Source organism: Dendroctonus ponderosae, unplaced genomic scaffold, assembly GCF_020466585.1.
Source record: "Dendroctonus ponderosae isolate FM_Combo_2020 unplaced genomic scaffold, Dpon_F_20191213v2 Dpon_F_20191213_5, whole genome shotgun sequence".
NCBI classification, from domain to species: domain Eukaryota; kingdom Metazoa; phylum Arthropoda; class Insecta; order Coleoptera; family Curculionidae; genus Dendroctonus; species Dendroctonus ponderosae.
In genome coordinates, this window is record NW_026018715.1 from 6,921,684 (window position 1) to 6,934,447 (window position 12,764).

General features: G+C 35.5%; 1 protein-coding gene across 1 annotated transcript in view; it reads right to left on the reverse strand.

Moving 5' to 3' along the window:
* The window catches only part of LOC109539638 (GATA-binding factor C), a gene marked incomplete in the record, with an annotated part of 76,004 nt that overhangs the window by 60,671 nt on the left and 2,569 nt on the right, over positions 1-12,764 (reverse strand). Inside the window, 1 exon segment of the mRNA XM_019907516.2 lies at positions 11,808-12,208. Coding sequence (XP_019763075.1) covers positions 11,808-12,042 — 235 coding nt within the window.

Consider the following 12,764-nt stretch of genomic DNA (forward strand, 5'->3'; position numbering starts at 1 on the left):
CCGAATCTCGAAAATGCATTTTACGATGGCCAGCTTAACATAAACAAGAGAGCTTTGCTGTTTGGTCGTCTGCGTGGTATATGATTTGAAGCACATGTTGCACCGGGCAGGCAAAATAATGCCATGGTTATATTCAAATTAAATTACAGCCTGTATCGAGCGGATGAACCGGCCAGGGACCCGTGCTTGGGGCCTCTAAAATGCAAATGCTTTGAAATCGATCGATGGAGGAGAACATTGTTAGACACTATCGATGCGCATTTCCAATCGAATATTCCACTTAGACTATAAGGAAAGAGCTGAAATTTGAATTGAAATGAATTGAGCTGAAATGAATTTATTCATAACACTTGAACTGTTTTGGCAAGTCTATATTTATTTAGTTCCTCTAAGCCTAAGAATCATGGTTAGGAAAAAATCAACTTCAAACGCAGCAAAATATATTAGAGACTCTAAGTCTACACCCGTTAGTCGGTTTTCTATCTGTGAATTTTTCTTTCAAAAATCTTATGTTTCATTCGAGGTTTGGAGCTATTGAGTAAAACTGAATGTGGAGAAGAAATAATTGATGCAAATAATCGAACACCTGAACTTGTATCAATTAATTCAATCGAGTCGAGCTGCTTGTCATCGCTATGCAGTTAAGCAAGTAACCAATTAACTAAGCAGAGCATATCGCTTCGTCAATAAACTTGTAGTTTTCTTGTCAAAGATTTTCTCAAAAAAAACCTATTTCACATGTTTCCTCGTACTATCCACGTGAGCACACTGAATCAAAAGAAAGGCTGCGACTTGCAATTAGTGATGAGCAAAGCAAGACCAAGACCAAGCCTTGCATAGTCTTGGTTTTGTTCTTGCATACATAGTTTTGGTCTTGATCTTGCAAGTCAACTGCAGACTTGGTCTTTGTCTTGCATTTTTTGCAAGACCAAGACCAGTCTCGCTCATCACTATTTTCAATCATCCTAATAGTAATTCCATGCAAAATCACACTTTCACGTGAGATTTAATCAGAGCTTCTTGGATTCCTTCTGTCAAACCTAAATCTTTCAAAGCGATGAAGGGGATGAATTAACTAATGGACGAACGTGTGGAAATAATGACAATCCAGAAAATGTCTTGGAAACTTTCCTCTGCATTCATACAATAAGATTATGAACATAATACCAATAATAATAGAGCATGATCCAAAATTGGGTTCCATATTCTTATTTTCTGCCAAAAATAAGACAAAAGTATTATTTTACGTATTAGTAGACACACTGATTTTATATAGGTAGTTTGAATTACCATAAAGTTTAAAAGAATGATCCCCAGTAGATTCTAGCACCCATTTGGCATAACTAAGAATGCAAACGCTAATAAAGTTATTTTTAAGGAAAAGTCGATGTTTATATCGGAGATATCAATCACATCCGCATCAGCAATTAAAGTTCCTGAACTACTGAAAAAACTGAAGCAAAAAATATCGACGATTGGACGAAAATTTGGAAACCGAAGATCGCCCGCCTGGATGAAACGCAACAAAACTTCGATTTGCGTCCAAGGGCGGACTTAGCTTTACGAGGCCCGGGACTGAAATGGATATGGGGCACACTTAAGGCAGTAAAATCTGAAAATATTTTGAATATTCGAGTTCGAGGGGCCCTGTCAATGTTGGGGCTTGAGGCTACAGCCCCTGCTATCCCCTCGGTTAATCATATCTGCTAAGCTAATGCACTTCCATAACGAATGTAAATAATTTAATATAAAATGCGCATCGCTTCATTCTTTCCAGTGCACGATGGTTTTTAAAAAGCCCCGTTTTCCTGAAATTTAATTTATTCTCGGGCTGATGTTCTTTCAGAGTTTTAGATAGTTCTCCGCAAGCTTCAGACCAACCGATGATAATTTTGGCATTTGTTTTAGGATTTTGGCAATTTTTTTGCGTACATAACCTGACTACGTTTATGCATTTATGTACCCCATCCTTTCCGCACAACCAGCTGCGGAAGTCCGTTAGGATCCCGTCCTGCTAATCTCGTCCTATCTCTGATGGGATCGTCTGATAATCGTTCGCGACGCCGTCAGCCATTGTGAACGCCTTTAAATATGGCCGCCATGCAGCGCAGTCGGGCCAGGTGAGCAGGGGTTAATTCTACCACCCCAATTCTGCGTGTCACCGAATAGAGGGATGAAAAACAGATGTATAAACGCACAAAACACTAATGAAACACAAGGGGGACGGTTTTGCGTTTTATTTGCCCGATGCGGGTCCTATTTTTGGCAAAGTACCGATACCAATCAGGAGGGCGAAACCATAATACTGTAAGCGCACAATGCCAACGACTCTTAACTGCATGTATTGGCCACTAATTGGAAAATGGAGAATTGCTCGCTAAACTAATGGAAAAATCTCATTCATAAGGGGGCGATTAAATAAAGCTGGCAGGGACAGAGACTCAAGGGCTGAATAGGTTTTGCAACTTAATGCATATGCATTTAAAACACATTTTCTCAGGTCCAGAATGAGCTTCCTCAATCTAAATTCTGAGTACAAATTCAGCAATCATATCATATCTGATTTCAGGTTTTTGCATAAGGTTTCGTTTCGGAGAAAATACCTTCCCTAAAACACTTACGAAAGCTTCAATCCGTTGCTCTTACTCGATTTCAGGCTAGTATTTGTTTCTCATTAGCGCTTTTTGGGGCTCTACGTTGCAAGGAGATCTCACAAAAAATTCGAAGCTCTGTTTGCTTTCAAGTTACATATTTTTGTAACTGAATTATACTTTTTTTAGTCAATTCGGTGCTTCCTTCTGTCGACGCACGCTTCATTGACTGGTAGCTGCAATGCTAAGAATCAAAACCAACATTGATTCTTCATTAGTTCGCTTACTTTGGAAATACGAAAAAAATAGTCTTCACCTTGAAGGCTTTTGAAAAACTGATAACCAAGTCGATTAAAGTGAACTTTCCTCCGTCCAATAACTTTATAGTTTGATAAAGATACAGTCAGAGTGAAACGAGGTGAAAAAAACTGAACATTTTTTGTAGGAAAACAGGTCTTGAAGATTGTAAGTCTTCACTTTGTAAGCTTCGGGAAAATTAGTGACTACCTCGATTAGAGAGTTACACTTTCCCATTGGTAGCTGTAACTTTTCCAATGAAGTAAAAACATTAAAATTTTATAAATTTATGAATTATGAAAAAGCTTACACTGGACTGGTGACACTTTTGAGCGGAAGGCCTTGAAAATGCAAGCTACTCGCACTTGGGAATTCATATTCAAATAATAGCTGCAAAAGCGTAACTCGTATAAATCCACCTCCTAAATAATTTCTTCCTAACGTTTTGCACCCACGAAGGGCTTGCATCTTCAGTGGGGTTTTCCAGGCGCATGAACTAACAAACAAAACGTTTGCACTTTAGGCAGAGATATTTTTAAAATTTACTTTAAAAAATCACATATTAGATTAAAGTGCAGTTTTATCATTTAAATGTTTTAAGACTCGACAAAAATCTTGAGCATAATTAAAATATGTCTGCATTTTGAATTTAAATGACCTTTTTTCTCAAAGCTTTCTATGTGCAGAGAAAATATGTTAATTGAAGAAAATCCTCAAGAAAAATCAGTGACATTTTGTGGTTTTAGAAATCACTATTTTATTTCGAACTTCTGGCTTTATTCGGAAACTTGGAGTTCTTGTAACAATTGTAGCTGCCGGCTCGCCCCGTTTAAACGGACATCATCCCCTTCAACACAATAACTGAAGCTGAACAAACAAAAACAAACCAGCGGCCTTAAGCACCCGAAAACAAGATACTTCTGCCCGCTAAAAAGAAGCAACATTTATTCCGAGATTAAATGACACTTGTATAAAAATCGGCCTGAAATACGATCCGTTTTGTTTTCAACGTATAAAGGCCGGTAAGCTGATAGCGCTATATCTTCGGGCGGGCGGCGTGATCATAAAAATGTCCCTTGTCGCACGATTCTCAACCATAAATACACATCCAGTGGTCAAACTGTAACCAAACCATATAGAAATCGATTTTAAAATATTGGTCATTTTAAAATTCGCGAAACAGCAAATATGTTTTTCTGTTGCTTTCTAGATTCTTCAATTGCACTTTCTTTAAAACAGTTAACCTTATCCGAATATTTTTTTATAAAGATTTAAAAAATCCTGCATTGAATGCATTTTCTGCCTCCGCCCATGGCCGCAAAAGGGCACATTATACATAACAAGGCTCGAAACTGGGCTTATGTACAGATAGACCACTAAAAGCTTCCTGCGTGTGAAAATAATTTATGAAAGCTGCGGGAGGGCGCTGCAAGCGGGGGCAGTGATTAATTTTGGTAGTGGTGTAGCTTAATGGGATATTTATTGTTTAATGGGGTTTTTGGTTGTAGACTGGAACGACCAACGGAAAAATGGGGAGACGATGTTGTCGGGGCCCACATTTTTAACGAATTAATACTTTATGTTGACGTTTGCACGCACAGAAGTGCCCGTTCCCGTGGAGTTTCAAAATTTGCTTATGGTGTGGCGCATTTTTCTCCTCACAGTTAATCTGATGAAGCCGTTACAGTGAAATATTTGAAAAACCTTGATTAAAACCGCTCAGAAACCCCTGAAAGACGGATTATGACCGGCGTTCCAACAATAAGCAGATCGTGACCACATATTGACCTAATAATACGAGTAAGCACAATTTTTTTAATGGTAATCATGGTACAACTTTTTACAAGTTTAATAATAAGAATTACTAAAGAACAATTTCATGTTTGACTTGTAGGAACCATACAGTTCTCACCTCATATTCAATCAGATTTTGCGCAAAATTTTAGTCTTCCTTCAGGTAATTTGATTTTTGCCTTTAACATGAATGTTGACAAAAATTAAGGTTCTCTGGATCCTATTTATCAGCGAAGAAAACGTGAACGAAGCAATCCTCAAGTAAATTTGGAAAAATCAATGTAAACGTTTATGATTTTGATGGAAACTGTATATGAATTAACTAATAACTAACTAATTTAATCAAGTGTTACAACGGCAGATCTCAGCTTTTAACTAAAGATGAATTAACGCAACTTGGAATGGGAATGGATCGTTGTATTCATGAAAGTTGCATTTAAATGTTTACAGTCTAATAAAGCGGTTTTGTGCTTATATAAAACCTGTAAATGTTTAAACTGACTCACATGAATGTGTTTGCAAATGAGGCTTCGAGAACGAGCGGTGTACTTTAATGGTTCATGAGATATGACCAAAAAAGTCGCGTCATGTTCGAACTGATATCCCAAAATTGCCAAAACCACAAATCTTTTAGTTTCGGAAAATTTGGCAAATTAGCCTTGCAAGAATTTCGCTTATTTGCCGAGTGAATTTTCATGGACTTAATTCTCTATCTCTATGCAGTGGGATAAAAATTACAATTCTAGCTCAAATTGTTCATCAAATGTTGGAATATGAGCATAAAAGTGRCATCATGTTTAACACGTTGACTTTATCTTRGAACTTTTCGTGTACGAATCAAAATTCGGTTTTYGTCTGAAYAYTGACCGAATCTMTTAACTCAAGCTTCACTTGGAAGAGATTTTTCCAACTCTCTATCAAGTGATRGAAGATATAAYCAAAAGGGCAACGTCATATTTGAGGTGATGTCCGAAATTTGCTTAACCGKCAATAAAAAACTTGWCCAAATTTCGCTTTTGRATKAGAAACTGCTGAAAGTATGGCTTTACTTTGTATATTTTTACGTTGAATTCATTTGAATTTAGAAAAATTKTTTTKKATTTAATTTAATTTAATTTCAAAAAATTTTTAAAAATTCCAAGAATTTTCAACTATTACATTATAATTTTCAAACCACTTAAATTCACGATTACATTAAAATTTTCAAAGRAAAAGCTTCTGTTATTGAGCAAAGCTGGGACAAGTTAACTTTGATTTACATAGATACTAATTATACCTACTTGGTATCTAAATTAAATGTTCAAAGGTTTATGAAGCAGTTTTTTAAACCTCGTTGCTCCTGAATATTTCAAACTCATTCATATCACAGATAAAGCCTTTATGAGGCAGCTTCAAAATCAACTCTGGCATTCACATGGAAGGCATTACTATCAATATGGTACCGCAGCATTTCAGGTTATTTATCAAATCTATCTTTGCCAATACACACTAATCAATGGCAGGAAATGCATATTGCAATGATATTTGCAACTGTTATGTGTAATTGAGCCAAAAGACCAGCCGAGCGCGAAAAAGGCTTGGAGATTAATAAAAATAAATATGGGTTGTTCTAACGACTGTCGTTTATTCAATTAGATTATCTTGAGCTGAGGATGTAATTGCAAGAATCAAAGTAATTGCCTTTTGATGTAGGTTTTTTGCTTTTAAAGAGTAAGTATCGCTGCTGGTCAGTTTGAGGCAGATTTCAATTCTGCTTTCAGTGCGTTCACTCTTATAGTGAGGGAAACATTTGCAAGTTCAATAATCAGTGGTGAAATACTTGGTACATTGAGGTCAAAAGCCGCTTGAATTTCCCTAAAACATAATCCTCAACAGGACGAATGAGTAGCAAATTGACTTCCATGCAAATTCAGTCAGAATATTCTTCTACTCCTTAGCGAGCATCTAAACGGTGACATGTGGTGTTAACACCCACTTATCGTCTACACTGATCGTATCTGGCAATGTTTGGCTTCCAAATATCCCACAAAGTATTAAAGATCGACACATTACCACAGCAAAGTAAGATATGGTTAGATAATCGAAGTGAATGGGCGGGTATGCTTATATCTAAAAATGTGCTGAGGACGATAAGACCGAAAATTATAGTCATCGACATCGCGCAAAGCTATACTTATTATACCCCACTTACAACGAGATTTTTTTTTATTAATTCGATAATATTGGTTATTAGGTTTTAATGCCGGGCTTGCTGAGACGAGCGTATTAATTTCGAAAGGTCGTGTCCCGTGAACTCGATGTTATTGTCCAAAAGTAGTATGCTGCAACCTCGAGAAAAGATTGGTTTTTAACGGTTAATGGGGAAGACACACCACAACACGTATAACGAGAAAATTTTAATTACAGTTTTTTTCTGATTAATTTTTTATGGGGTGCAGCAAGCGGACTGGTATTAATAACTTAAATCGATTTTCATTAAAACACTCACTTCATTTACGTGGTTGAATAAAAATAGTTTCCATAAATGCTGTTCAACGGCCAACGAACGAATGCTCAATTACCAGCAACTAATACCTTAATTCGAGCAATTAATTATTCGGCTAAATCTCATTAATATAAGGTCCGCATACATTTCGTTTCACAATGCTCGTTTGTTTCCATTTTGTTTATAAGGCCACTGGGCTACAATTGGCTGATTTTATCTTCCACTTCCTTCCTGACTATTTAAATAACAAAATCGCGGTACCTGTGGGTATTATTACTTATAAAAGAATATTAATATGGCTTAATAATGGTAATATTATGGGTTTTGTAATGTAATCAAATGGATGGCAACACGAACTGAATGAGCATTTTATGATGATTTGTTGAATCAGTTGCCCATAACCATTAGAAAATCAAATGGGTTCAAGCTGATTACAGAATTGATTTATTTTTAATGCTAGAAAAAATGGTGTTTTTTAAATAAAATTGTACTTATTTTATTTGATTCACTATCTTTCACCTTTTTTCACCCAATTCAATTGTTGAGTCAACGATACAAAGAGTTAAAATTAGTTACGAGCTAAACTTCTGCAGTGCAAACCTAATGCAGTTTTTAGGCTTTTTGGTAAAATTTTATAAAAAGAATGTTTTAAAATGTTCATCTTTTGACCAGCCAAACTACTAATTGCAATACAGTTTTTTCAACTTATTCTTTTAATTAAAATTAATGTATTGCCGCATAAATTTGCATTTTTTATTATTTATTCATATTTAAATATAGCGATGTGCTCAGTTCTGTTATGTTTTTTAATTAATTTTATCAACGTTTCTATGGCTTTGAGCTCTTTCAATGTTTATCTGACTTCAGACTTAACAATTTAAGGCTGCACTAAAGAATCTGTCGCCGATGAAGATGGCACAAAGAAGCTATTTTTGAAACTTTCCGATATTAACGTTTCAAGTTGTAAATAAAGTTACTTTGCGAAAATATTTAGTGCGGTTTATTTTTAATCTACAAAACTCTAGGGGCGTTTATTATGCACCATATCCACCCAAAAACATGGAAAATGCACCCAATGTGCAGAGACTTGAAGTAATGCAGTGCGCGCCTTGAGACTTTGAAAAAGTGAATTGTTTTCGAGTAATTTTCAACTTTCAATACCTGACAAAGTCGACCTACTTTTTCAATGAGCATTATTACTTTACTCTGTAAACTTCGGAATATTCCACTTCCTAAAACAATAGCAAAATTCCTATTGGTAGGTAGGTACGCTATTTTCTAAACCTCCGCCCGGGCTGAGCTACGAGCCATATAATTTAGCAAATCTTCCAAAAAAATGCTCCCAATTAAGCATTTCCGGCAGATAATAATGCTCAATTAAAGTACAGCTCAGAACTCCCAACAAACTTAATTCTGAATGGAACAAGCGCCTCTCCTTCAAAATCTCGCATAAAACTCAATGAAAAACCCGCTCCATTTGGACAAGCACATGCATTGTTGCATTGCAACTTGTTGGCTTTTTCACAAAGCCGTTTTCACCTAATGATTTTAGATGAAAAATATTCCCGTCCCCGTAAAGAATACGCCCAGCAGATTAAAATTGGAGCACCCTGTATCATCAGCACATTTTTGATAACTCCATAAGTGGTGAAGCAACAAGCGGAGCTTTTTTCAAACTTTTAAATTTGTGCGAAGCTCTAGGTAGGTAATTCGCACTCTAACTCATTGGCTAAGCGTTTGTTCACACTTGAAAGTAGTAAAGCTTATGCGATTTCACACCTCGGGCATTGCACATGTTCCGCTCAGAATATTGTATCCATTCACTTTAAATTCTTCATTATTAATAGATCAATTATCAATTTACTGTTAATCGTACTGAAATTAAAAAAGAAAAATAGCCTATCGATCCACTTTGTAGATTAACTACGAATCCACATCAGGTTGAAGCAGTTTTTTGTGCTTGAGCTTCATTTGCTTTTCTGCTTAAAAGTAACATTTGCAAGCCAAACCATTTGTAAGCCCTTTACTGTCCTTTTAAGCCGCAAAACCACTCATTTTCTGCTAAAAGAACAGTGTTGTAGAACGTCAGATATAAAACGTGGCAGATATAATTTTGCAAAGAAAATACAAAGAAACTTTTTCTTGATATTTTTATCGTTAGATACCATTACAAGTAGGTAAGAACAGCCACTGATTTCAGATTTCTGTGTTAGCTATAGAGAAAACAATGAATAATTAATTAAAACATTAATCCTCCTTCACATTCAACCCTTTTCAGGTAAACGTCGGTAATTCGAACCTGGTGAGAACCGTCCCATGGCAACTCCCAGTGACTTTTTACGGTCCCCGAAGCTCCCATGAAATAAACTACATTTTAAAACTTCTTTGAAAATTTATTAAATCAATAGGCAACGTCGTCGACTCGCCTGTAACAAGCCCGAATTTATATTCGGTAGTTTTATTATTTATAACTTTTACCGGTTCCAAAACCGTCCCGGGTTTTCTTGGAATCGGAATCGTTGAGGAATGCCGAGAATTTCAAAGCTAAAGGATGGCCGGTAAATTATCCCGAAAAAGTACGTATTCACTAACGACCACATATAAAATATTTTACTTTAAATGCAAATTTAATTGGTGTTGCGCGGGCAAAGCTTAGACGGTGCACGAATAGTTTTTAGTTATTATGGAGATTTTAGTATTTATTAATTATCCTTGGCATGCATCATTATGAGTAGCTGAGAAGACATGAACAATAAATTATTGTTGAAAATCCCCGAAGCAGACGCACTACAGTAGCGAAGATAAAGAGTGAGCAGTTGCGGTTTGACAAAGACCTCTGAAAGTCTGTGAAGCGAAAATTAAACTGCAAAATTTTTGGGAATTGGCAGATTTTTTCTCATCTGAGAAATGAAATACGACTCAAAAATGGAAGCTCAAGAGTATAATTTCTTTTTAAATTCATTAAAGCTTTTTGGTACAAAACCATTAGTCTGGAACCTCTAAAGAAGTTGTTGGCTTCTGATAGCAAACGATGAAAAAATTAACTAAAAAATTATGAACGAAAACTAGCTGATAAAAATTTACAAAGAAGACGCGTTACGAAAGCAAGGAAGCGAAATCGAGAAATTGCTATACGACAAAGTTCTCTAACGACTGAAAGCGAGATTACTATTGGTTTATTCATTATTTCTTACTGCTAATAAAGTAGCACTCGAAATAAATAGATATTTCTCTTAGGCAGAATATCCATCAAATCTAGTTAAAAATTCTATTTATTGTAAAGTCATTTTTACATCCAGCTCTATCTATAGGGACATTAGATACATGAAAAACATCGCTTCCGTAAATTGCAAAATTCGTTTTTTTTTTCATTATTTGAACCACATTTAACACATTTGAAGAATAAATAAAAAACATTTAAAAAACACAAAAACTCAACAGCCTGAGACAGTGACTCAGAAAATTCCTTGAAGCGTTGCCATTCTAATTTAAAAAAGCTTGACGCAACAATAAATGGCAATAAAAAATTGAGCTGAAGAACTAAGACTTAAAATGCATAAGTACTGATTTTATAAATGCCGAACGAAACAAAAAATCAGCAAAGAAAACATTAGCAGGTCGGGATTATGGACGGCAAGTTCGTATTTTTTCATGCACGTCAATCACAGAATAGACCACAATAACATTTCTTAATTAAATAATGAATAAAAATATAAAACAAAATAACAAACTATGAATCATTCGCTGATTAGGAGACATCTTCAAGTATAAGATGTAAAAACTGCTTACACTGTTCTGATCAGAACAGTGTAAGCGTTCAAGCAAACCACTTCTGAAGATGCAAGCCACTCGTGCTTGCGAAACGTCAAGGAGAAATTCTTCAGAACGACGGCCAAAAAAACCGAAAAACCCATTAGTTTCATTAAATTGAATGTTAGACATTTTTTTCAATTTGGTATAGTTTGCATTGGTACCTGTTTTAATGGTTCTGGACTATTAAAATTAGTTTACAGATGAATAAATACAAAATCAAATATTTGCAATTAAAATTAATTTTTGAAATAAACCGTAAGACTCAAAACGATTTTATTGATTAGCAACACTGAGAAATGAAGATATGAAAAGTAATTTAGATGTCTAAAGCCAGGATTTAAAAATCAAAGCTTTAAAAAGGGCTTTAAAAATATTACATATTCTTATTAGAAGTTTTAGCCGAGTTTCAAGTTGGTAAATATGTCTGGACTGTATTGGATTCATAAGAGACCATATTCGATGGGGTTTCAAACCAAGCAATTTAAGTTTAAAATATCTTCGAAACCAAGAAATTGAAAGACTTTTGAAAATTTTGGATACCTGTCAAGACAGAACTATAGCAATTCCAATATCCCATTGTAGGATTAAAATTCCGAATTGCAAAGAACTTTGACAGGAAGGCAGCAAAAAATCAGGGTAAAATGAGCCTCCGTAAAACAAAAGTTTAGTAGATACAAAATAGACAAATATTTGAAACACATTTAGACAATGACTCAATATTAATTAAACCAAAACAACAGCCAATAATCGATAACGAATGAAGACACAGTGGCCCAATGATATTTTAATAGAAGCAAAGTGAAAACTCTGGAATAATTTTGACTTACCATGACTGGCGACGCTCCCATACGGTGCATGCATGCTCTGATGGTAATACCGGGCCCGTTGAGATCCAGACGGATCCAGGAAAAAGGCACCCATATGTTCCGCTACACTCGAATTGATGTCCGCCGAATTTCCCGAACTTTCGATACTGCCCTGCGCAGGGCTGGCCGAAGTACCAGTCCTAGGGCTTTCGTACCACTTCCCTACCGCATATTCGTTCGTCATCTCCATAATCATGGGGTACAGTTTTATTACCGCACAAAACACACACGAAAAAAACTACGCAAAGTTGTCAGCTTTTAACTTGTAAAGTCACTAGGATTAGGATCGAACGGTATCGGTCATGGTGCGCCGGATAATCTGGCTGGCCTGGGTGGTGGATCGTAAGTGGTCTTATCTGAATCTGAAATACAAATAATTCCACTTAGTATCATTGCGGGTAGTTGACAAATAGTATTAATCTTATCTGGACACTTGACAGCTGATATGTTTGGTTTTTTGTAAATAGTCATCAATAGTGTACTAAATTTAAAACAAAATCTCAAGGATTATTGGGAAATATTGATACTAGCAAATCAACTGGGATTTTATTTGCAATAATATTATCAACCGAGTATTTGCAACTGATAGTAAGTGATATTAAAACTTTTCTCTAGCGCCATTTTCAAATCAATCAAATCAAAGCAAATATTTAGCACTTGTCAAGGAATGCCCAATTTTGAAACACAATAATCTGGCATATTGACCATGAACGTGCAAAAACCTAACAATGCACTTTATGGAACAATATATCATGACGCGCAGACAAAACACGAACTTGAAGATAACATTTATCTATATTTTGATTAAATTAAAACGCTCAGATTTCGTAATTCAAACAAATATATGTGGAATAAATATTTGACTAATAGACTCTTATTTCAAATTAAATTTTACACATCCTAAAGAGACGTTGTATG